Source organism: Hyperolius riggenbachi, chromosome 5, assembly GCF_040937935.1.
Source record: "Hyperolius riggenbachi isolate aHypRig1 chromosome 5, aHypRig1.pri, whole genome shotgun sequence".
Taxonomy (NCBI): Eukaryota; Metazoa; Chordata; class Amphibia; order Anura; family Hyperoliidae; genus Hyperolius; species Hyperolius riggenbachi.
The window spans coordinates 321,077,561-321,104,281 of NC_090650.1; the positions used below are offsets into that span (position 1 = coordinate 321,077,561).

Sequence of the window (26,721 nt, forward strand, 5' to 3'; positions counted from 1 at the left end):
TTATTTTTAATGACTATTATCTGAGAAATAGAACATTTTATCATATTTTCTATTTTAATTACAGTTACAAATTCATTAGGAGTCGGAGTCGGTGCATTTTTTCCCGACTCCGACTCCAGGCACCCAAAATTGCCCGACTCCACGACTCCGACTCCACGACTCCGACTCCACAGCCCTGCTATATATGCCGGCTCCCCCCATTTCTTCAAAGATTTTCGGCTCTGGTATCCTTTAAAGTGTAACTGTCGGGCATCAAATCAAAAATCAATTCTTTATTTTTATCTGGTAAACAAGTAATACGGATGCTAACCAGGCAATCCAAAAGTTAAAATCTCTATTACTTTTCTTGTTTATAAATGATCATTCTCCAGTTTACCTTTGCCGCACAAAGGAAGTTGCAGGGCGTGCTGGGTTGTCCTTTTTTGCTTCTGTACATTAGTTAAGTCTGCAGGGGAAATAAAGAAGCAAAAAAAGACAACCCACCATGCCGTGCAAATTCCTTTTTTCGGCAACGTACCAAATAAGAGTCAGGTAAACCGGGTTATGATCATTTATAAACAGAAAAGTAATAGAGATTTTAACTTTTGGATTGCCTGGTTAGCATCCGTATTACTTGTTTACCAGATACAAATAAAGAATTGATTTTTGATTTTATGCCCAACAGTTACACTTTAAGGATGAGGTGAGTAGGGTGCTTTCTCCCTACAGGCTGAGATGCTGTTTTTTTTTTGTTTTTTGTTTTTTTTTCCAGACACCAATAACGGATATCTGTCACAGTGTACAATGAACAATTTGACTTTTAACTCTTCTAGTTGGAACACATGAATCCATTTCTTCACTACAGTACATTTTCCCAGTTCTTATTCTTCTACATATTTTAGTTTTGTTCTGATTTAGAATAATACTGCACAGACAGTAAAATATTCCACTAACGCATGTGGGGTATTGAGAAGTTTGTATATTTATTTGTTCAAAGCTATATAATTTATGCGCTCTTTGACTTTGGCCTCTGGTTTAATATTTAGTACAATCCTCAAGACCTGTGCGGAAGGTACGATAGATCACAGAGAGGCGGACGATGGGATTATTCCTGATTCACCGGGCAGCTCCTTTCCTGCTAATGTGGTCAGCAGAATGCGAAGGAAAAAGGGGAATAGGCACGTTCGCTATGCAGAACACGCACAAGAGGAACTGCCGAATTCTGAATGTACAAAAAGTAAGTCACATGGTCCATAAGTTAATGCTAAGTATAACACTGTATGTTCTCTGTGACACTAATGGCATCTAAAAACACACATTATGAACCTGGAAAGCAGACCCTTTCTGCAGAGGCAGAATAAAACATGTCAGTAGTGGTCCCAAAGTCCCCCGGTCTCCCAGGAGCTCTGCTTTCCCACCACCCTCAGGCAGCAAGATTCAAACTCTTCTTCACCTCTGTCTGGTTTCCTCCTCTGTCTAAGCAGCCAGGCTTCCTTCTTTGGTCATGTGGTGTTCCTCAGACTAGCTAGGTGACTTAAAGAGAAACTCCGACCAAGAATTAAACTTTATCCCAATCAGTAGCGGATACCCCCTTTTGCATGAGAAATCTATTCCTTTTCACAAACAGACCATCCAGGGGTGCTGTATGGCTAATATTGTGGTGAAACACCTCCCACAAAGAAATCCTGAGTACGTACTCTTGGCAGTTTCCTGTCTGCATTGTGGGAAATAGCTGTTTACAGCTGTTTCCAACTGCCAAAACAGCAAGCAGCAGCTACATCACTTGCCAGCAATAAAAATGTCACCATGTGATAAATGTCAGAATATAAATAAGGGATTTAAAATCTTTTACAATGGGCAAACGCTGACTAAATCATTTATACATAATTATTGTAAAAATGAAGCACTTTTTTTATTACATTATTTTCACTGGAATTCCTCTTTAAGAGCTCATACTATCAAGTTTTAATTGGTAATTACAACAGTGGGAAAATGTGTGCATCAACCAAGTGAACCTGACAAATCTGGCTTTGCAAATTTGGCCTATTGGCTAATCACGAGACATTGCTCATGCAAATATGCATTTGCTTTCGCATGCCTAAATATGCAGGGTCAAAAACCGCAAAACAATCGCCCTGCGGGAATTAGTTCATGCTACATAGCACTATCCAGGGGCGCCACGAGGAGGCTTCCCATTGCCCCCATACAACCGGGGGGCCGCGGGGGTCCCAGGCTCTCTCACCGCCTGGAACCCACACAGCGGCACCCCGGAGGTGGAGGCTGGGGGGTGCAGGCGATCTCCCCAGCGTGGCCAGCGCCGGGAAGAGCCGCCCGCACACACCTCCCAAGATTAAAAACAGGCACTTACCTTAACGTCCATTGCGTTCTGCTATATGCGCATGACCTGGGCGCGACACATAAGGGGAGGACAGGCGCAAATAGCCTGCTCCAGGGCTCTCACCTCCTAAAACAAGCCATTCACCACTTGCCTCCAAAGAAAAGAAAATGCAATGCTAATTACAACAGAGGGAAAATGTGTGCATCAAGCAAGTGAACCTGACAAATCTGGCTTTGCAAATTTGGCCTATTGGCTAATCACGAGACATTGCTCATGCAAATATGCATTTGCATTCGCATGCCTAAATATGCAGGGTCAAAAACCGCAAAACAATCGCCCTGCGGGAATTAGTTCATGCTACATAGCACTATCCAGGGGTAGCCTCCTCGTGGCGCCCCTGGATAGTGCTATGTAGCATGAACTAATTCCCGCAGGGAGATTGTTTTGCGGTTTTTGGTTTTTGACCCTGCATATTTAGGCATGCGAAAGCAAATGCATATTTGCATGAGCAATGTCTCGTGATTAGCCAATAGGCCAAATTTGCAAAGCCAGATTTGTCAGGTTCACTTGGTTGATGCACACATTTTCTCTTTGTTGTAATTATCAAGTTTTAATTGGTCCCCGCTTGTGAACTGGGGACACTCCAACTTGGGTGTTTGTTATTGGACATAACGAGGAATGGAGCCCTTAATTTAGAGGTATGGGGTGCACTAGGATCATATTAAGAATAACACTACCAGTGAATGTCTGCTTTCATATATATACAGTTTATCCACAGCATGATAAAGGGGAAGGGGCTTTGCATTTACAACAACATTCCATCACCTATAAAGTGTCTTCTTTAGCTGGCACTTGAGAAGCCAGTTCTTTAAAAATAGGAAATATCCAGCTTAAAGGGGAACTGAAGAGAGAGGTATATGGAGGCTGTCATGTTTATTTCCTTTTAATCAATACCAGTTGCCTGGCAGCCCTGCTGGTCTATATCTCTGCAGTAGTATCTGATTAAAACCAGAAACAAGCATGCAGCTAGTCTTGTCAGATCAGACTTATAAGTCTGAACCACTGAAACACCTGATCTGCTGAATGCTTGTTCAGGGGCTATGGCTAATAGTATTAGAGGCAGAGGATCAGCAGGGCTGCCAGGCAACTTGTATTGTATACAAGGAAATAAACATGACAGCCTCCATATACCTCTCTCTTCAGTTCCCCTTTAAGCTGCACTTCGGAGGTTTTGAGTCCTGCCAAGAAAACTATGTATATGTGGTTTATATGTTCTCATTCTTGTGTAGGTGAACTCCCACATCTCATAAACAACTTTACAAGTTAATTGACACACTATCTAAAATTGTCCATAGGCTGCTAGTTGGTAGAGACATTGGAGCGGGAGTTTCATTGAAGACAGAGATAGATGTGGATGATCCACTGCACTCTGAAATAAATGCTGAAAATGTTTTTTTATTTTTTTATTTTTTACAAGATTCTTGTGTATATTTACAGCAGCTCAGTGTGAGTTGCCAAAGATTAACAATACAACACAGAAAGAACTAACTCAGTACAAAAAGTACTAAAATGAAATGTGCACAGGCCAAACATTGTGTATGACAAGAATACATATTAAAATAGCCATAGTAACTAAGAAGTACACTCCAATCCAGCCTTTCTTAACCTTTTTACCCTGGAGTCCAGTAAAACTCATTTCCCCTTTTTCCTATTTTTTTCCCCCCCTTTTCATTTATTTTTTTTCTTCCACCATTTGTACACTTGACACATGCACGTTTGATTCACTGTATACTTAGCAGCCAATCAGGCATCTGTCAAGTCTACATTTATAGCAATACAGCTTTATGGGAATAATATGTTTCCTCCCCTTTCTTTGGAATGATGAATGCGTATGAATTTATGCATCAGCGTACTGCGTTCCATACTGGCATGCATGACTACGCTAATGTGTACAATTTGACGTTTTTACGACGTTCTGTTTTGAACACGCATTTTTCTGGTAGACTCGTACGTTTTTACGCATACGGGGAACAATGCGGACGTCATGATGCAACCCACCCGCATCACGTGATACAGGGAATAAAACCTGAAAGTTTTTGTGTATTAGCATGGACCAGTCTCGGAAGAAGCACCGACATGCAGTGTTAGGCTGCCGGTCATTTGCCCTGCACCCACCGCCATCTGCCTCAATACTGGTAGGATAAAACCAATGTTGATTTGTTTTGTCACTGTGTGATTGTAACTCACTCACCTACCACTGTATACAGCATATTGTTTGGAATATACTGCTGAACATCTGAACACGGAATAAATGTAACACTGCTGCAGTGCCTGATTGTCTACTATCTCTACTTTGATATCCTATCTGCATCCAATCTTTATCATGCGCACGCAGTATCCATTTCATTTTTGAGGTAGCAGTTTGTGAGTTGATACACCTCTGTGCCAGCCACTCACATTCCCCATTTTGAACTTGAAGAACTGTAACTCTCGTAGTGCCGGTTGTTTTCACACGCTTCTTTGATTGATCTTACCCTGGAGAAACTTGCAAATAATTTTTGGATCTGAAAGAAAACCTATACTAAAAAAAACCTCCCCTGGGGGATACTCACCTAGGGAGGGGGAAGCCTCGGGGTCCCAATGAGGCTTCCCCCATCCCTGTAGCTTCAGGCAATCCAGCGCTGGCTTCCCCAAAGGGTCCCACAATCCTCCCTCGAGAAGCCTGACAAGGCTTGATATACTGTATTTGCCTTGCCGGGATCCAGCGCAGGCGCAGTAGCGGATCTTCCTTCGGGTAAGGTGGGAATAGCCAAACCCAATCGGATCCGCTCTACTGCGCAGGTGCAAAAGGACTCGTGCCTGTGCAGTAGATTGACTCGAACAGGTTCGGCTATTTCTGCCTTACCCGAACGAAAAGCTGCTAGTACGCCTGCGCTGGATCCCGGCGAGGTAAATATTTACATCACCACACTTCGTGGGATCCGGGCAGGCTAACAGAGGCACGCAGCAGGAAGGGGGAAGCCTCGGTTGGATCCAGAGGCTTCCACCTCTCGAGTTAATTACCCCTCGGGTGTTTTTTTTTTTTTTTTTTTTTTAACACAGGTTTTCTTTAAGGAACCCCTGCAGTTATTTTGCAGAAGGCATGTGCTTTAAATGTAGGCATGGCTGTTTATTTCTCCACCCCCTATTACAGTGTCCCGCATTATACTTCTTATTCTAGTAGTTTTTTTTTTATTATTAATGTGCTCATTTTTATTCTGACCCCCAGTTTAATTCAGAGGCGTAGCCATGGGTGGGCACCGGTCCCCGGACGCAGCACTGTCAGGGCACTCGGCACAATCGCTGCACCCTCACATGCATGAGAGGTGGCTTGCTGGCTGCCTGAAGTGCCCCTGCTTCTCTAACTCTCTCTGAGCACAGAAGCAGAATAAAATGGGGCACATCTGTCTATCTATAGGGAGGCACATCTGGCTTTCTAAAGGGTGGCACATTTTGCTATCTAAAGAGGGGCACATTTGGCTATTTAAAAGGGAGGCCCTCAGGCTATCTGAATGGGGGAAGGGAGCACATTTGACTATCTTAAGGGCGGGAAAAGAGGCACATATGGCTACCTAAACAGCATTTGTACATTTGACTCCAGCCTTGACCACATTCTGATGAGTGGCCATGCCCAATTTGTCCTGAGAGGAGCGCAAAAACTGTCTTTGTCCCCAGGCGCTGAAAACACTAGCTACGCCTTTGGTTTAATGCGTCTTTTTACAGTACCTCCTATTATAGTGCGCTCTTTCATCCTTCCCCCACCTCCATAATAGGAGGAAATGCCATGGAACCCCTGCAGAGTACTCAAGGAGTCCAGGGACCTGGTTCAGAAAGCCTGCTCCAAGGTATAGGCACAACCAAGATATATAGGATATGATGGGAAAGAGGCCACAAGAGGAGATGACTAATAATGGATATCACTTACTACAACATTAATATCCAGGTTAAGGATACAGTAATAGAATCTGAATGTCTGCAGATGGCTTCTTTCTTGGTATGAATCAGAATCATTTATATTGTCAAGTACAAAAGAGGGGGTTGTACCCGGAATTGGATTTGGCTCATACAGGTTCTGGACGGAGTTGGGGGGGGCGGGGGTAGGTAATGTCCAAAAGCCAAGAGCCAAGGTTGCTTGTGCAGAAAATAAATGTCAGTTTGTACAGCAAATAAATGGAGGTGAAAGGCATTTCAGTTCCTCAGACACCAACCAGTCTAGCTTTGTTTTTGTATAAGCCATTTTTATTCAAATCAAAGCAGTTAAGCAATCACAAAAGTATATAGTTGTTAAAATTCCCATGCATACAAAAAATCTAGTGACAAGGGAAAGCCTTGGTTGGTCAAATTAATGTTTTATTAAATAAGTGATTGATTATTGTTTTGACACAAGGATAAACTATAAATCTGACTTATCTTGCATACAGGGTGCTTTGGTGTTTGCTGAAGAGAAACTCAAGATTTTGAAATGGAAAATGAGGTCTAAGGAAAACATTGGGGCTTTTGCAGAGGAGATCATATCCTAGATTTGAGCCCATGGCTCTTATTTAATTCACTATTTCTCCTACATTTTCTTCTAGGAGATAATTTTTCATCTTCTATTTACGATAACTTTTTAGCACTCTGCAATTGAGAAAGTAGCAAAAAGAACCTAACAAAGTACCGTCAACAAGTATTTTCTTGCTTTCTGGTGACTTATTGATGAGATGTGAAAATATCACCCAGGAGAAAAGTTAGGAGAAAAAGTGAATTGAATAAGGGCCCCTGTGACTGAACACTTGGCATCTCTGAGGGAAAATCTCAAAAGTTTTGTAGAACTTACCTCAAGAAAAAGTATTCCATTTTCCGGAAACTGAATGTCTGAAATTCAGTTCTGAATTTATTGATCATGTTTGCCTGAATCATTTGTCAGCAGTTCTTTATGTACCTTATAGTTACAGTACTCCTTTTTACGCATTAGAAGAATGGTCATTTAGAAGTGTTTTGATCAGGGCTGTGGAGTCGGTCCAAAAATCCACCGACTCCGACTCCTCAGTTTAGGATTCCTCCGACTCCTCGACTCCGACTCCTCTAATTTGCATATTACAATTTTGTTGATTAAAAGTATGTAACATGAAATTCGTCTCTTAACTGCCAACGCTTAGGAATTTTACAAGACAACTGAAGTGAGAAGGATATGTAGACTACTATATTTATTCCCTTTAGAATAAAACTTGTCCTTGGTAAGAGTACTTGTAAAAGGTACAAACCGGAACAAAGAACATCTATCAGGCCCTAGGCAATGTAAGTGTGGATACATGTAAGAATGATGTGCAGGTACTCTGCAGGGGAATGAGGAGATTGTAAACAGACAACACCTCTGTGTTCAATGTGCACAGCATTCTCAGTGGATTCCCTGCAGCTCTGTGGGGAGTGCATATGTAGAGTATAGTACTACCGTGTAACAAAGTAAACCTGAGACAGATGAAATTAAAGTTTTATACATACCTGGGGCTTCTTCCAGCCGCCTTCAGGATAATCAGTCCCTCGTTGTCCTCCTCCACCACCTGGATCTTCTGCTATGAGTCCAGGTACTTGAGCCAGTCGGGCGTAGTGCGCATGCACACACTCCACCGCCAGGAGCATACTACACCTGTGCAGCACTATTGCGCAGGTGCAGAATGTTCCTGGCTGTGGGAGCGGCATGCGGCCGGACAGCGCTGACTGGCTGAATTACCAGGACTCATAGCAGAAGATCCGGGTGGTGGACAGCGAGGGACTGATTAGCCTGAAGGGGGCTGGAGGAAGCCCCAGGTATGTATAAAACTTTACTTTTCATCCGTCTGTTACCCTTTAATTTGTAGTCACCAAACCAAATTTTAACAACATATCAAATTATTTGATTTCATCAGCAAAGGGAGTGCATACATTTGCATAAATCAGCATCAATGCAGAATTATTTCCATCTCGTTGACCATCTCTATTAGTGACACGGCTACACATCAGGCTTTATTCTTACAGCATAGATGTTATTTAGTATATATAAGAGATTCCTGTGTATACATCATATATACAGTCACAATCAGATCTGTATATCTGACCTTAAAAATACGGGGACTGCTTTATTGAAGCAGCACAAGTAACTAATTTTGATTGGTTTATTTCATTTTTGTGGACTGAGCACAGCTATTACTGTATATATACTGTATATATACATTATTTTAATGACTATCTGAGAAATAGAACATTTTATCATATTTTCTATTTTAATTACAGTTACAAATTCATTAGGAGTCGGAGTCGGTGCTTTTTTTCCCGACTCCGACTCCAGGCACCCAAAATTGCCCGACTACACGACTCCGACTCCACGACTCCGACTCCACAGCCCTGGTTTTGATAAACTCAGGCTGGGAGAACACTTGTCTGTTCAGAAAAGCGCGTCCATTTCTGCATGTTTCTCTGTGTTTGCGTTTTTGGATTTGCATTTTTTTAAGGCATTTGCATCTGCTTTTGCATCTACATTTCTTATGCATTTGTGTATTTATTAATCTGCCTTTTCAACAGGAAAGGAAAAAAATATTACTAGTTCTATTTTTTACAAAAGGCATGCCTTTGCGGCTCCATAGGAAAGCATTATATGCATTTTGCTGTGGGCTGTGTAGTCGGTACAAAAATCCACCGACCTAACAAGTGAGAAGAGGCGTTGGTGGTGGTGGGTGCAGGGCACAGGATGCCTGACGGCCGTTTTGCGCTAATCAGCGCTTCTACGGACGCTACCGTAGCCTCCGTAGAATCGCTGTTTAGCACAAAACGGCCGTCAGATCTCCTGTGCCCTGCACCCACCACCACCAACACCTCTTCTCACTTATGTGCACCACCAATTGCAGCTTTTTTAATATTGTACTTTTTGCACTTTTTTGAAATCTGAAGCAATAAATTGAACACTTGCAGCAGTGCCAGCTTTCCTTCCATCTTCATTTATTTTAATTAAATTTACCATTCATCCCTCCATGTTCAAACAAACAGAGATTTTGGTCACAAGTGACGTTTTGGGGCCGGTAAAGGATTAGGACTATAAAGCATGCATTGGATGTCTGCAGTGGGATTCTGTTTCAGAAAACATGACATAGGGATGGCGACAAATCTGGACTGAGAAACAAAACAGATGTGGAATGAAGCTGAGTCACCTGCTCATGTAACCGTTCACAGACTTTTATCACACCATTTAGGAGCAGTGTTTGCATAGTAAGCAAATTCTTAGTCGGAAACTCTCAAATCAGTGCAAACATAATGACTGCAACAAATGCAAATCCAATCTAAAAATAAACCTTTCCATCTGCTTGCTACAAAAAGGAGGTTCATGGCAGGTGATTTTTTTAAAGCCAGAGAAACTTTTTTTTTTACATTCATATGTGTTTTTACTGGATAAAGTGGAAGTTGAGACCATCTTATTTTACTGCATCTTCAATTCATCTGCTGCAAAATATTGGCAGCTGATAACAGAAGATCAGGTGTAACTGCATTTACATGTTTTGTTCCATTATCTAATGCATACAGCGCTGTTACTCTCTGACTTCTTATCTCTAGGAACACATTATTTAGTGCCCAGCTCTGTCATCCCATGCAAACACAGGGAGAACATACAATCTCCATGCAGATAGTGTCCTAACCCAGATATGAATGGGGTCCCTAGCACTGCAAGGCAAGAGTGCTGTCCACTACAGCACTGTGTCACCCACATGCTGCTTATTTTATCTTTGTGCCACTTATCAGACAGTGCTCCTTAACTTTTCCACATGACCTCAGTTTGGTGTCTAGACACACTGATAGAAATTCTGGGGGATGGTGTGTGGGTGTTTTTTATTTTACTTTTGCAAGAAAGGACTTTGGAGATTTTCAGATTTGTAAAATCAATCCTCTACAAATGATCAAGTTAAACCTGAATTGACAAATGTTATGCTAACGCTGCTGAACAAAGTTACCAGGGTTCTGCAGTCATGTGACCAGCGGTGCAGGGAGAGAAGACATGACAGATGCAAGTTAAGCTACACAGAAATAATACCTTGTGTGGCAGATAAAAGCAAATGGCTGTTACTTTCTGGGTAGGAGTAACTGATGAGGAAGGGGGGGGGTCATGTTAATGCTGCCGACAAAACAGTAACTGGCATTCTGCAACCGCCTGACAACCGGTGCAGGGGAAAAAGTCATTATTCTGACAGATGCAAGTTAAACTACACAAAACTACACAAAAAGAATAATTTGTGTGGCAGATAAAAGAAAACGGATGATTACTTTCTGGATGACACTCGTATATTGGTTATGCAAACTGACCAAAGAGCAGGCGATGGTGCTGATGGGTAAATGCGCGCGTGTCTCAGAATAATGACCTGTTGCTTATCATTGAACTTAATATGAAGTCTCATAGAAGATGTTACTGAAAGTCTGCATGGCACTTTTTGACTATCCAGATTAAGGTAATGGTTTGCAGTGCTATGGTCACAAAATGTATAATTAGCTTCTTTGTGGGTGTAAACTTTGGAGTAGAATAGAGTAATACTACCCTATGAGGATCTAACTCTGTATCAATGAAAAGTACTCAATAGACATTTGTTGCTTGATTTTTCCTACTACTAATTAATGATCTGAGAGAGCCCTAAGAACTTTTAAGTTCTTTGGGAGAAAAACGCTATCGAAATGTTATAAAAGCTACTTGACTAAATTATTACATGAATATGAATGTCCCCTGCTATCGCGTGAGCTGGAAGTGTATCACAGCTTAAAGAGAATCTGAAGCCTAATATAATACTTTTTTTTTTTTTTACCTTCTACTTATGTTCAGCAATATGAGCAGTCCTGAAATGCCGCAGTCCCGTGGAGGAACGATGCCTCTATACCCCCGAAATCCCCCGGGCAAAAATCGGGGAGCGCTTCCTGAAAGAGGCAGAGCTTAGCGCTGTAGCTCTGCCTCTACTGTAGTCAATCTCCGCTGATCGCCACCTCTCCCCCTCTTAATTTTCTTTCACAGAGAGGGGCGGGGAGAGGCGGCGATCAGCGGAGATTTACTACAGTAGAGGCAGAGCTACAGCGCTACGCTCTGCCTCCCCGGGCAGTAAAATCCATGACTTTGAAAGTCGTGGATTTTTGCCCCAGGATTTGGGGGGTATAGAGGCATTGTTCTGCCACGGGACTGCAGTGTTTCAGGACTGCTGATATTGCTGAACAGAAGTAGAAGGTAAAAATAAGTATTTTATTAGGCTTCAGAGTCTCTAACTCATAGAAGTGCAACTAGGACAATTTGGGGCTTTCTGGTTTCATAAGAAGTTAGGAAAATAATTGGCCCCGCAGTGCAGAAGTACAAGACATTTACTGGTAGTCTTGCTTTCCTAACCTCATACCAAAAGAAATAATGACAGTGTCTAGTGCCTTTCAGCCACTTTTCAGCCTTTTTATTTTCTTTAGGACACATTTGGAGTAAATACATGGCATGGAAAATATATACCGTATATTCCGGCGTATAAGACTGGGTGTATAAGACGACCCCCCAACTTTTTCAGTTAAAATATAGAGTTTGTGATATACTCACCGTATAAGACTACCCCTCTTCCAACATACACCAAATTTGAAAAAAATCATATACTGGTGCTGTACTGTATGTGGTACCCAGTATATAACAGTATATAGTCAATTGACTGGTTGGACTGGTCAACTCTCCCTCTCCCTAAGTGGATTGGTCAGCTCTCCCTGTTTATCAGAGCAGTATGGAAGAATAGATCGCGCTGTGCCCATAAAATACACCTCTTTCACCCCTCTGGCCCACCCTTGTATCCTATTTACCTCCCTCTCTGCCTCTCAGATCTCACACATATGCACCTGCGCCGCTTTACTACAGTCCTCAGCAGCAATATCTGAAAGACGGAAACAGGATAGGGGGTATCACCCAGCATCAATTATACCCGACGTATAAGACGACCCCCAAATTTTCAGAAGATTTTCAAGGGTTAAAAAGTAGTCTTATACGCAGGAATATACAGTAGATGTGCTTTTGCAAATGATTTCACTTACTATGTAATGGAACAAGGCACCGAGCATGGGCAGCCTAAAATAAAAAACTGGACTTGTGTGTCTTGTACTTCAGTGTTAAGCTCAGTTTACAATCTGTACAGTTTTAAATTGAGCATGACTGGTATGTTTGCATATGAAATGTGGGTACTGCTCTGTTTTCATACAGGAATACATCCTGTCCAAATTAGGTCTGGCATTGCGACAAAAGGCCATATCGTAGTAAAACATGAGCATTTTTGCTTATGATTTAGAACACAAATTTGCTATGCAAAACTGGACTGCATAAAAACATAATGTAAAGCTACGGGTGTTATAAATATAGCTACTGAATTAATCAAATCAACTTTTGACACCTAGATAGAGAAGCACAGGCAATAACGCTAGGATTAAGTAACAGCTTATTCCCCAAACCATTCTTCTCAATTCTGCCAGAGCTCCTTATCCGATGTTTAACTTGCCTTGACTAAATTATTACATTTATTTCCATTTTACAGACTATCTGGCATCATGGCATAACACCTGAGGTGACCTAAACAAAGTGCAATAAGTAACTAGGGGTCTGAACACAGCAATTTTACCAGTAATAATGGCAGGGGAACAACGCCCATTGCACTGCTGGCACCACGCAGTATACCGCTTGTGTGGTGCTAGAAGTGTAATGATCGGTGCTCCCCTGCCATTGGTACTGGTAAAACAGCCATGTGCTACCTAGCACAGCAATTGTACCGGCCTTTTGTGCATTAGGCTCTTAATAATTTAAAGCCTAAAGTTGGGACAAGCTGTGTTAAAGAGAAACTTGATCCCAGTAGCTGATACCCCCTTTCCCATGAAAAATCTGTACCCTTTCTCAAATAGAATAGGTCTGTATGGCTGATATTGTGGTGAGATCTCCATCACAGTGTGATGTCATGACCATGGTCCTGACCGTTTGCGGTCTGTGAACCCCATTACATTGTGGGAAATAACAGCTTTTCCAACTGCCAAGCAAGCAATATCTCCCTCTGTGCATAGAACTCTTAGTAAACTAACATTCCGCACAGATCACCTGGCAGGACTAAAGATGTCACCACCAGTGATACATTTCATAAGGGAGAGGAAATATTTTGCCATGAGCTAAATAATATATTAATTAATATTAACAATAAGCAATTTTATTAATTATGTTCTTTTCACTACAGATTCTCTTTAAGGTGGGAGAGCAGCTGTGGAGTGTTGAGGGAAATGGTCAAATTGGAGAAAAAAGTGACAAAAGGAAATGTAGTTTTGATGCCTAAAACAGTCCTATATAAAAGAGGCATATAGTTTACTAAGTGACAGTGAGTGTTAATGAGAAGTTATCATCTGTCTGCCCCCTCTCCCAGGAAGTGCATATCCAGATCAGGATGACCATAACCACTTGATTAAAGATTGTATTAACTTATTCCAAATTATGTATTTATATATATATATTTTTAATTCAACTTTCATTCTAGAGAACCACAGGACTGACTGAACAATATGGCAAATACATTGTCAGCGCTAGAATTGGCTACCTAGTCGGGTTTTCTATTTATTGTACTTGTTTTCTGTCTGTTATGAACAGGCAATAACCATAAACTATGTAAAGTGTACCAATACAGTTATGCTTATGTACTGTTCTCCTTCACAGGTTCTGCAGCAACAATATTTAGCTCCACACAAGTAGATCGTAAAGGAGAGACCGTCTTAGTGGCTGATACCTGTGCATTAAAGCTATCTCCAGTTCCCAGTAAGTATGTTGTTTCTAGTTCTGTCATACTTGAAGTTTGTTTAGACTAGAGCTAGTTACATAATACATACATCATAAAGAGGATGCCTGGCTAAAGGCCCGTACACAACTGAAATAATGCTAAACACAGACTATTGTTGCTCATCATTTTCGGCGTTTATTTCCTGTACTGAGCAGCGTGTTCTGGCCATGACTGGGTAGAAGATAAGTGGGAGCAACCTGCTGCCACCCACAGCAATATAAAACGGTGGCGATCAGTCATGGGTTTCCACCATGCCCAATTAATGACAAGCAGTCTGAAGTCTTCAAGAGACACTTCTGCACACATAAAAAAAGTAAAATAATAATAATTTGTTGTTTGGTGACCTCATCAACCTCTAGACAACCTCACATTAAAATGCACTTATACCCAAGAATTGAACTTTGCATATACCGCAGGCAGCAGCATTAGTTTCCCCAGCCAAAAAAACTCTGGCCTGGCATGCTAATCGTGATTATCAGACCAAAATACTGCCTACCAAGATGTATGGTACTTTGTATCAGCATCCCCAGTGATACTCTGCCCATGATTGAAGTTGTTTTTTATTATAAAAATGCTAAACACTTCAGAGATGTGTGCTTGACCTAAGGTTACCGTACCTCTAGTGATTTTGCAGCCGATCGACCCTCCGATTTGATAATTATCGAATCGGATGAAAATCGGTGCTGCAACAAACATGCCCATTCGATAATTTGTCTGATTTCAGACCAAAATCGTAATGGTCAAGCAAGCTGGGAAATCTAGGGCTGACATGGTCGATTGGGTGCGCAGCGGAAATGGCATGCGATATCAGGACGAGAGATTAACGAGACTGGACTTCCAGCCAATACCCGTGCCTTAAAATCTCTCACCAGTCCAGCCTTCGAGTCCAGCTGCTCCTTCTCCCCCGCTCGTGCTCCCATGTGGCTGCCACACTGATGCGCGCGACGTCACACGTGCTTTGTGTGGGAGAGCACTTCAGGGAGAAAGAGGCGGCTGGACAGGTGAGATATTTTAATGCATGAGCACCAAGGGGGCATATTAACATTTGGAGGGGGGGGGGGGGGGGCAGCAATGGAGGAGGTGGATGCAGTGTCTTGAGACCTATTCCCGAGAGATTTCATGCTCATCACATAGACATCTGTCCCTTGGTCAATCTGCCCATAACATCGCTAGATGTATGGGCACCTTTAGGGCAGAAGGATGTCTAGATTGAACTAATGGATACAGTTTAGGTTGGATAATGAAACTACCTTGAAATTGTTACTGCATAGTCAGGGCCGGCGCTGCTCCCCGGGTGCCAGGGACGGCTCAATTATCAGCGAGTGTCAATTTCTCCCTGTGCCGCCAGTTTCCTTTTGGCACGCACACAGGGAGAGATGTCATGCCGGGTGTCAGTTGATAGGCAGCACAGCAGTCACATGACCTCTCATTGGGTCCTCTGATCAAACAAGCAGATCATAGACGTCGCTTTGCTCCGCCCCATCCTCCTCTTTTACTGTACAGACATAGTTTGAAAGAAAGAGCGGCAGCCTGCAACGTTATGACTCATGAGCAGTAGGACAGCTTGGGGACAGTGGCGTAGCGAAGGCATTCTGGGCCCTGATGCAAGTTTTACAATGGGGCCCCCCAAACACTCTATACATAGCAATTGATACGGCATGCCAAAACCTGCCAATGGCAACTACAGTGTCAGAGGTGCAAGAAGGGGATGGGAAACAGTTTGTTAATGATTACCACTATTCAAAGTATCTATAGCAGTAATTATTATGAGCACAGGACTAATTAAGAGCTAATACTGTAGTTGAGAGAGGGCCATCCATGCTGGCTGTCAAATTGACTATGTGCAGATGTGAGCAGCAAGCAAGCAATCAGCTGCATCAAACAGTGTGCAAGGACGACACTGCTGGCAGCACACATTACAGGCATCTTTCACTTTTCCCAGACAGACCTATCCCAGTGACACCCGGTGTAATGTCTGATTGCGCTGCCCGGAAGCTCCCTTCCACACTGAGTAGCACGCATGCTCAGTGTGAAGTTAATGATGCTGCTGGAGATAAAATACGAAATATCTCCGCTCCCACACCTCTTACACTCCCCAAATTTTGAGGGTAGGGAGGGGACCCCCCGAACGACCTTTATGCCAAATTGCAGCCCCCGAGACCCGCTGGTGCAGGAGATAGATTCGAGAAATCTATCTCGGAACCAGCGGGTCTCGGGGGCTGCAATTTGGTATTGAGGTAGTTCGGGGGGTCCCCTCTCTACCCTGAAAATTTGGGGAGTGTAAGAGGTGTGGGAGCGGAGATATTTCGTATTTTACCTCCAGCAGCATCTTTCTATAGGAAATGTGGCCGCACAGTCTCCTACTGCGCATGCGGGGCAGCGCAAATCCACAGGCAGCGTAATCCGACATAACATCGGCATCAGAGAGTCACACATGTTGGCTAGAAAGTTACTTCCTGCAATTAGCCTGCTAATTGTTTCTCCTCCTCTGCTCTATGATGCAAGCTGGGTGTTTGCTAGGCTACCTGTGTCAGGGCTCAGTGAAGGATGTGGATGACTTCTCACAGGAGCTTATCTCCTACACTCTGGTGTCAGGTGACGAAGGGAGCTGGATGGCTGTCCTGTGCAGGCTCAGCAGAGGGATGCTCTGATGTGTAAAGGTATGCTGCATCCCTGCTGTGCCCTGCATTTCACTGACACCAAGTATAGTATATAAATACATTGTCAGTAAATCTTGATGTCTAATGAGCATTTGTGTTTATGCTGCAGTCAGTAGACAGAGCATTGATTGTGGCTGCATGCTTAAAGTGTACCTGAGACGGTTCACTTCCTAATTTATACTTACCAGGTGCTTCCTCCGGTCCCATGAGGATCATGGCATCCCTCGCTGTCTTCCCTGGCCACTCCATTGTCTCAGGTTCATGTATTCTTTAGTTGCAGTGTTCTGCGCATGTGCAGCTTGCACTACCTTGGCCAGGCCACGGGAGCGATACGGGGGGCACACTCGTGGCCGGGCATGTGCAGATCACCACGAGTGGCCCTGACTGAAAAAGATACCAGAGGTGACCACAGGACAATGAAGTAGCTGGGGAGGATGGCGAGGGAGCCCAATACTTGACTATACTATAAGCACAGGGGAAAAAAATGTGCTCGAACATGTGTACACATGATGCCCCCTTCACATTTCAGTAATTAACCTATCCTGCCGGGCAGCGGCTACATAGTCCGGGGCACTCTCTCTCCACACAGTCCTCCTCCCCCTCTATGACCCGGCACATGTTTACACATAACATGCGCCCGGTCATAGAGGAGGAGGAGGAGGACTGCGTGGGGAGAGAGTGCCCCAGACTGTGTAGCCACCGCCCACTGGGATAGGTTAATTACTGTTGCAGCTTCAGACAACGGCCATGGAGCGCAGAGAAAAAGAGGTAATGTGGGGTGTATCAGTCAGGGGCCCCCGATTTAGTTTGCCCCGGAGCCCCTTAAACCGGTCCTGTGCATAGTTGACACTTAAAATGGATCTTTTTTGTTGACTACACAGGTATAAATTTTAAATGTAATCATCTTGAACTGTCAGTTTTAAGATGGCCCAAAAATACCGTAATTGTTTCAGTTCAGATAGATCTAAATATCCTGGCTCTGCCTTTTGATAAAATGATCAATGTGGTGAGGTAGGCACATTTTTACATTGCTGGTGGCTGTACCCCAATCATGCAGCCTACTGGATAGTGATATGAGAACTTATCCATAAGGTGATGGGAGTGTGAACTTTAGATTCTCTGGTCAGTGTTCTTTGGGGAGTTATAGTGGAAAAGACCTGAGACCACGCTCTTCATACTAAATACTGACTTTATAAAATGGAAAAATGAAGCGCTTTCCTTTGACCAAATAATCTCCTTAAAAAAAACATGTCAACGCTGAGCATATTTTTATTGATATTAATACTCCTGCTACCCCTAGAATCTATACTACTCAACTGATTAAAGATAACCTCAGTGTCTTTTCTGGTTACTTCCTATGTTGTTTACACTTTCTCCAACTGTATCATAAATATGAGGGAATTTGTGTTTGACAAATCACTTAATGTGGACTGCCACCCCCCAAACCAACACGTGCCTTGCTATTTGTTTACAAAAACAAAACCGAGTGCCATCAACGGATCAAACTGAATTGCCATTTGTGTCTGTTTCTGGTTTTGGTATTTCTGCAATTTCTGTTTCTCAGTGTTTAAGTGCTTTTGCATATTTGTTTCTTAAAAAATAGCATTTTTGTTTCATTTTACACTTCCCATCTCCCATTTGTTTGCTGTTTGTGCTAACAAAAAATACAGTGCTAATCCCTGTTTCACTAGTAAATACCTGGCAACTATTCTTTACGCTTGGCTCTTTACTGTACATTTATTACTGATGACTATTAAATTATCTCTTTAGATAAAGGAAACCATTTGTTTGTGTTTAATTACCATTTGTTCACATCTCCTAGCTGTTGCCTTATTTTACATTGTTCTCCTGGAACTGTATTTTTCATTAATAGACAAACAGGAAGTGGATGATTATGCAGCTGAGAAACCACTGTTCAACCTGGCAGCAGTTGTTGCTGAAACTCTGGGCCTGGATGAATGTGTAAGTAACCAAGTAATGTGTTAAAAAATAGGGGTGGCTTAACTTGCAGGATTTTTTTTTATGATAATTTGCAGCAATTGTTTGCCCTTGAGTTACAGGGCATACACACATCCAATTTTGATTGGCCAATGATTGTCCAATTTTACCACTTGTTAGTAGTAGGACAGTTTACCTACACAATCTGTTCATAGTACAGTTTTTTTCAAAATTTGTTGGCACTCCTAATAAATTAAGTTGGTAAAATTGGCCAGTGACTAGCCAATCAAAATTGGATGTGTGTGTGCACCCTTAGGCTAAAGTATGTGCAAGGTACTGCAGAGCGCTTCATAAACCACTAAAGACTAAAGCCTGGTACACACTTTCAATTATGATTGGCCAATCACCCACCAATTTTACCACCTCCATGTAGTATAAGGTTTAACAGATATGGGACCCGATCCAATTCACTTCAAGTCTTCTCCTAGGTCATATTTCACATCTTATCAATAAAATTCCTTTTAAGCCGCCAGCAAGCAAGAAAATACTCAGAATAATTCTGACAGTACTTCACCTAGTTTTGGTACTTTTTCAGTTGCAGAGTGCTGGAAAGTTGTTTTAAACTGAAGATGAAATTTATCTTCCAGGAGAAAACTTAGGAGAAAAGGGGAATTGGATCGGACTATGAGCAAATTATGTAGGTAAATCCTCATGCTACGTGGAGGTGGTAAAATTGGTGTGTGATTGGTCAATCATAATTGAAAGTGTGTACCAGACTTTAGGCTGCATACACACATCCAATTTTTTTCACTTCCATGTAGTATTAGAGCTTCCCTGCACAATTTGTTCATTGTATTCAACATCTGTTGGCACTCATACTACATGGAAATTATAGAATAGTCAAAATTTGATGTGTGTGTGGACCCTTCTTTGCCATGTTAACAGATCTGTCAGGTAAGGAAGTGAGAGGTTATCGGAATAGGTTTTATGATTTGCTGTACCGAGCCATAACCTTTAATCATTTGACAGTGCCAGTATGTGTCTGCCGACATGGCAACCTGACCTTGGGAAAAGTCTGTTTACTCACCTGTTGATACACTAAAATGTAGTAAGTGGTGATACTCCATAGATTACCTCTGTCTGCCAGAAAAAAAGAATGTATATGGATATTGGCCCCCTTTTACTATGGGTACTCCTGTTGCACCTTCATGCATCTCCAGCCAGAGATGTTACTTTATACTGGCAGACTTTCTCTGCATCATAGTAATTGAAAGTTTGCCCACACATACTCATCAGTGTTCTCTGGTTCTCTTTCATATTAACCTAGCAATTTAAAGTGGCACTTTGACCAGCTCAATCTAAACAGGCCATGAAAATGCTCCTTTCTGCTCTTTTCTGAGACGTTCACAACTAATTTTAACAAACTAGCCACTTGGAACTTTAAGCAACACCGATGTTCTCAGTTTTGTGTTTCTGATTTGTTTCTTTTTACCGAATATATAATTTTGAATGCATTCCATTTGTTGGGTTCACATTGTTACATTTGCCACCTTGTTGACCACTGTTATTTTATTAGCTGCATTATGTTAAATGATTATATGACAAAAAAATGGGAGCTTGGTTTATAGAGTATTTTATATATAGTTATAGTGTTTTATGTTTGAGTACCGCATTTACTGTATGTAAAAGAATGAGCTTACCTCATCATTACACTCATTAAGTGTTTGTATTTCATAATCATTAATCCCAACTTAACCTCTCTTTTCATCCAAGCAATCCCAGAGTGTGCTGAACCCTGCCAAGGCCAGTACAAGCTGTGGCCCCGTGTTTAATAAGCATGAAGAACATTCTTCAGGTCACAGTGAACTTGAGTAAGTTAAAGAGAATCTGTACTAATTATTACAATAAAAAGCGTACAATTCTATTCATTATGTTCTCCTGGGCCCCTCTTTGCTGTTTCTGCCACTCCCTGCTGAGATCCTGGCTTGTAATTGCCGGTTTTAGGCAGTGTTTACAAACAAAAACATGGTTGCTAACCAGCATGTGATTGGCTGAGAGAAGCTCAGTCTGTGACTCATACAGAGCCTGGAGGGGGTGTGAAGAGGGTGTGTATAACTTCTACCTATCACAGCAGAGCAGCACATTCCTACCTGAGCTGACAAAGGAAAGAAGATTAGATTATATAACAGAAGATAATACAGCCACTGTGCAACTAGGAAAGGCTGCAGTAAGACATACTACATTAGAACAGGTATAGGAACTTATAGGATAGAAGAAATAAGGCTGAACATTTAGTTACAGAATCTCTTTAAGTTAAGAAGTTTGCTAATATAACTATGAATATATCTTTATTATTTTATTCCATTGCTTTTTATCTGATTTTGAGAAGCATAACCAACTATGTCTAGCCACTTTGCCAATGCTGCTTTTATAATATTATTTGTATGCAACATGGTGAACTGCCCTTGTTCAGTGGTGCTGGTCATATTTATGCAGAAATACTGAAAGTGAACCAGAGGTGAAAATAAACTAATGTGATAAACAATTGTATTTATCCTCCTACTCGTAAAAATGACTCTTTTTTTTTTTTTTTTTTTAGATATCCCATGGTTTTATTTTGTATTTAAACATTTACAAAGTAGATTGAATGTTTTATTGTCTCTGCTTAATGTCAATCTATTCAGAGTCCCAGAGTAAAAATACATGAACCATTGACCTTTTGACTTTTTTTTTTCTAGCTATCCCCTGCCCTCAGAAATAGTATTCTGCCACAAAAACTTTTAGACTGCTTCCACACAGGGACGTTACAGGCGCACATTAGTGCAGCCGGTAACGCTCCCCAACTCACAGCAATACAAAGCCAGCGCTGCGTAATATGTTGGCGCTTTATAAATACAATAAATAAATAAAGTCAATGGGGCTACTTAATATGCACTGCACTGGTGGCCGCTGATTGGCTGGCGGTACCACGTGATGCGGAGTGTTTCACTCCGCATCACGTGGTCCTGCCGGCCAATCAGCGCCACTCTCACTGCCCTAATGCGGAAAGAGCCGTTTAACGCGGCTCACTCAACGTCCTCTACCAACACCGGCAGGCGTTGCGTTAGGGGACGTAATGCGACCATAACGTCCACTATAACGCAACGTCCCGGTGTGTAACTAGCCTTATGGCTGTAATTTGCTTATCGGTGATGTCTATTATATTGCTGACAAGGTACCCGACAAGATAGAAGCTGTCACTTACATGCCTGAAAATTAACTCTTTTAGGCAGCAAAATAAAAACAGACTGGTTATTGTTTTGCACTGTATACACACGTTTATCTCATCATGCCACATGTCACCTCAGGTACACTTGAATAGTCAAAAGGAATCATAAACCATAAAAACAATAGTTTAATAGAATGTTATTGTTTATACATCTACGTTTTGTTTACATGTTTTTAAGTGTGCCTGTAGGGGGAAAAAGTGCCCTAAATGGGTGCTTACCTCAATAAAGTGCCCTCCTTACTGGTCTGTTCCAGCGATGTGTCCTCCAGCTTGGCTACAGCATGCACAGTAGCATGGACCCGATTAGGCTCGGCTTTCTCCACCAAAGCCCAGGTGTGTTCATGCTGCTGCACAGGCGCAAGCCATCTAAGCAATAGTGCGGAGCCTATTGGGCTTGTTTTTTTTCTGCAGAAGTCCAAGCAGGTCCGTGCTACTGCACAGTCACAGAGGACCCACGCTTGTTCTCATATGGGATCAGACCCACGAGCTTCAGGAGGACACATCACTGGAATGGAGAGATGTAGGAAGAGGGGATAGCTTCCCTCTCTCGAGGAAAGTATAGAGTTTGCTTTTCAAACCTTACAGGTTTGCTTTCATGCTGTATTTCTTTGGTTTAGACTTACAGAGAATTTACAGACAAATCTGCATGAAACGGAGTGGGACTCCCAGCGAGTATCACCCGTGTTTGGGATTGCCACCTCTAAACTGGAGAGTGCTGCCAAACTGGACTCTAGCTTTTCTCTCCTACCTGTTGGCGTAAAGCCTCAGTTTCATAACAGGAGTTCTCTCCATGTGCTTTCAAAATGTGACGAGAAGTCTCTAAATGCAAAATCAGACTCTGTATCATTAAAGAAAAATACCACTGACTTTCTTTCCAATGAAGCCACTACAAATGGGGCTTTTGTAAACAAAGACTGCATTGACATTGAAGTACACAGTCAGGCGGCGGTCCGGTGTGCAAAACGGAAAAAAGTAGCCAACGATCAGGAACCAAATTGTGAAACCTCTTCTCTAAACAAGGAAAATAATTTCCCATTAAGAAGCACCCCTAGTGCCAGAGAAAGCTCCCTGGATAAGCCCCTGGATCTCTCGGACCGTTTCTTAGGATTGCATCCCCAAGAGGGTCGCGGAAATGGAAGAAGCAAACTAAAACAAGCTACCATACAGGAAACCCTGAAGGGAGGCCCCAGAAGTGATCACTCTGCAATAGCACAGGGAAACTTCCACCCATCCCAAGATCTACAGGAAGACTCCTCCCTGCAGAGCGCCAATAAAAAGAGAGAGCCCTCAGCTCCTATGGAACGCAACAGCGGAGCTGGAGATGGCGGCCATCTGTTCGATGACATGGAGGTAATTTTATTGTACTGTCCAATTCCAATTGCTTAAAGTAGTGAAAATAGCGTAATTAATAAAATTGCTAATTTTCTTTTTACAATATTCATTTATAAATTATTTAGTGTTTTCCTACTTTAAAATCTTTGCTCACTCTGATTTAGACTCTGAAATGTATTATAGGGGGGACATCTTTTGTCCTGTCAGGTGCAGCTCTGCAGAATGTTTTTTTTTTCCCCAGTGAAAGGAGCAGCGCCGTATTGATGTAAACAGCGGGGATTTTTTCCCCCGCGTGTTTACAATTAGCCTGCGAGCCGCGATCGGAGGCTCGCAGGCTATTCACAGAGACACCCTCCGTGAACTGACATGGAAAACCATGGATTGGACATCCATGGAAAACCACAAACGACCAGCCGCCGCCTATCGGCATTAGCTGGTCGTTAAGTGGTTAAAGCATAAACACATCTTGAGTAATCCAAGCGTCATGCTTTGACTGTTATTCTTTTTCAGATCAGAGGAGCTCACATGCCGAAGAGGATGGGCAGATCGCTGCAGAGAGTTTGTGAGCCAGCATCTGTTTTACAGCCAAACCCGCATGCCGTACCATCCAGAGTCAAAACTATGCACACAGAGCAAGGTAATGGAAATAATTCAGTGATTTGTCACTCTGTCAGTATCTAAAACTGTAGCTGTGCACAGGCAAAGCCCTATCAATGTGTTTTATATACATATTCCTCAGACAGTAACCTCTTCACTTACACTACAGAGCAATTATATGGTAGAGGAAGAAAGCCCTTAAAAAATAGCACCTCCCACAGCAAAATATGATAAAGTATAACAAAAATCTTTATTCAACATTGGGTATATTAATAATCACAGTACTGATGATTCAATTAAGAATAAAACCATTTAAAAACCAAGCAAATATTCCAACATGATCCCTGCTGCATATGAAACAATCACTCTAAATGCAATATATTGTATAATGACACAATGCTGCTGTCAGATATAAAACCCCCACAGTAGGCTCAATATTGAGCCCAACAGGGGGGGAACCCGGGTTCAGTATACAACCTAATGTGATGCAGGACTAATAAACACCTGTGCAATAATAATAAAAAAAAACAAAAAAAAAACACACAAACAAATATCGCATATATAAGATTATGAAATAAAGTGCACAATTGTCATCCAAGTATACAGTATTACTAGTGATAAGATGCCTAGTAAAATATTAAGGCAAAGGAGCAGCCCATAGAAAAAAGAGCATAAAGTGGAGTAGTGCAAAAAGTAGGAGATACTTAGCCCAGAAATGGTGAAGTCAATCTCAGCAGCACAGCAGGGAACACTAGTTCCGCGAGAGTCACCTCGCTTTATCCTTGATAAAGCGAGGTGACTCTCTCGCGGAACTAGTGGGATCTTGTCCTCTGAGGGGATTCCTTGTTCCCTGCTGTGCTGCTGAGATTGACTTCACCATTTCTGGGCTAAGTATCTCCTATTTTTTGCACTACTCCACTTTATACTCTTTTTCCTATGGGCTGCTCCTTTGCCTTAATATTTTACTAGGCATCTTATCACTAGTAATACTGTATACTTGGATGGCAATTGTGCACTTTATTTCATAATCTTATATATGCGATATTTGTTTGTGTGGGTTTTTTTTTTTCTTTATTATTGCACAGGTGTTGTTTATTGGTCCTGCATCACATTAGGTTGTATACTGAACCCGGGTTCCCCCCCTGTTGGGCTCAATATTGAGCCTACTGTGGGGTTTTATATCTGACAGCAGCATTGTGTCATTATACAATATATTGCATTTAGAGTGATTCATATGCAGCAGGGATTATGTTGGAATATTTGCTTGGTTTTTAAATGGTTTTATTCTTAATTGAATCATCAGTACTGTGATTATTAATATACCCAACGTTGAATAAAGATTTTTGTTATACTTTTTCATATTTTGCTGTGGGAGGTGCTATTTTTTAAGGGCTTTCTTCCTCTACCATATAATTGCTCTTGTTTTGAGCCCTAGCACACACAGTTATTTGGTTGAGGTGTTGCAGACACTCCCTAGAAATTACACTACAGAGCAGGGATAGCCGTGGGAACGTAGAGCATGGTTAAAGGGAACCTTAACTGAGAGGGATATGGATGTTTCCTTTTAAACAATACTAGTTGCTGGTCAGTCCTGCTGATCTTTTGGCTGTAGTAGTGGCTAAATCACACACCTAAAACAAGCATACAGCTAATCCAGTCTGACTTCAGTCAGAGCATCTGATCTGCATGCTTGTTGAGGGGCTGTTGCTAAAAGTGTTAGAGACGCAGGATCAGCAGGAGAGTCAGGCAACTGGTATTGTTTTAAAAGGAAAAATCCACATCCTTCTCAGTTTAAGGCCCACTCAACCTCTCAGAATTGGGACTTGAGTTTCAGAGGCATCAAAATGAAATAAAATAAACCGCTTAAAAAGAGTAGGTAGATATGAATTACCTCCTCTCAGAGAAAACACTCAAGAGTGAGATACATAATTAATTAGCTTCATATTTCAATAAACAATGCATAGAATGTAATGCATTTCTCCGGACTAGTTTCCTGCCACGTCAGGCAAATATCGAGAGCAAAATTTCAAAGAGAGCTGTAATATAGCCCAATACTGCAGTCTCATAATTGACAATTGGTGAATGGTTTGGCCTCATTTAATGTACCTGAATGGCCACTCCATGTAGGCTCTAAAATGCAACCCATTTTAGTATGTTGAACTCTGCACTGGTGTGTAAAATGCATTCGATTTCATACAATGGTCCAGCCATCAGTAGAGTAGGGTTTTTTCTGAGCTGTGTACACACAGCAGTGTGTGTGGAAATGCACTCTTAAGTTGTTGACAAACTTTTTCGATTTTTATCGCCTAACACAACTGTGTGTGATAGTTTGGGTAAAGGTGAAAAGCAGGGCTGGGCAAACTGTGTACCACGGGCCAGATTCAGCTCTCAGACGCTATGAAGCCGGCCCAGCTATAGAGGGCGGGATTCCGCTCCTTTTCCTTTCTCCCTCCTGCCGCTCGCTCGGAGGGAGGGGAATAGACACTGTTTCTGCGGCCCGATCAAAGAAAATCTTGCCCACCCTTGGTTTAGAGTGTGTACAGATTTCCCAATATTGTTACCCTGCCCTCCAACACACTGGCAAGATGGTGTCCTCTCACTCATCCATTGTGGCGGGAACTTTCTTTTAAATTATAAAAAAAGAAACTCAGTTGCTAAGTTTAGTATTAACTGTATAATCAATGCTGAGAAACCAGTAAACATTCTAATCCATCTAAAGAACAGATGTTCCTCAAGAAATGACAGTTCCGCCAATTATTTAGTTTT

At 42.0% G+C, this 26,721-nt stretch overlaps 1 protein-coding gene across 2 annotated transcripts in view; it reads left to right on the forward strand.

Annotated features, from left to right (window-relative positions):
• RBBP8 (RB binding protein 8, endonuclease) overlaps window positions 1-26,721 on the forward strand; it is a 98,507-nt gene that overhangs the window by 40,833 nt on the left and 30,953 nt on the right. For both annotated transcript variants that reach the window (XM_068237251.1, XM_068237250.1), the window contains exons 8-13: window positions 1,026-1,216; window positions 14,040-14,138; window positions 18,694-18,782; window positions 20,532-20,629; window positions 22,644-23,376; window positions 23,869-23,995. In XM_068237251.1, coding sequence (XP_068093352.1) covers window positions 1,026-1,216; window positions 14,040-14,138; window positions 18,694-18,782; window positions 20,532-20,629; window positions 22,644-23,376; window positions 23,869-23,995 — 1,337 coding nt within the window. The remainder of the gene's footprint in view (window positions 1-1,025; window positions 1,217-14,039; window positions 14,139-18,693; window positions 18,783-20,531; window positions 20,630-22,643; window positions 23,377-23,868; window positions 23,996-26,721) is intronic.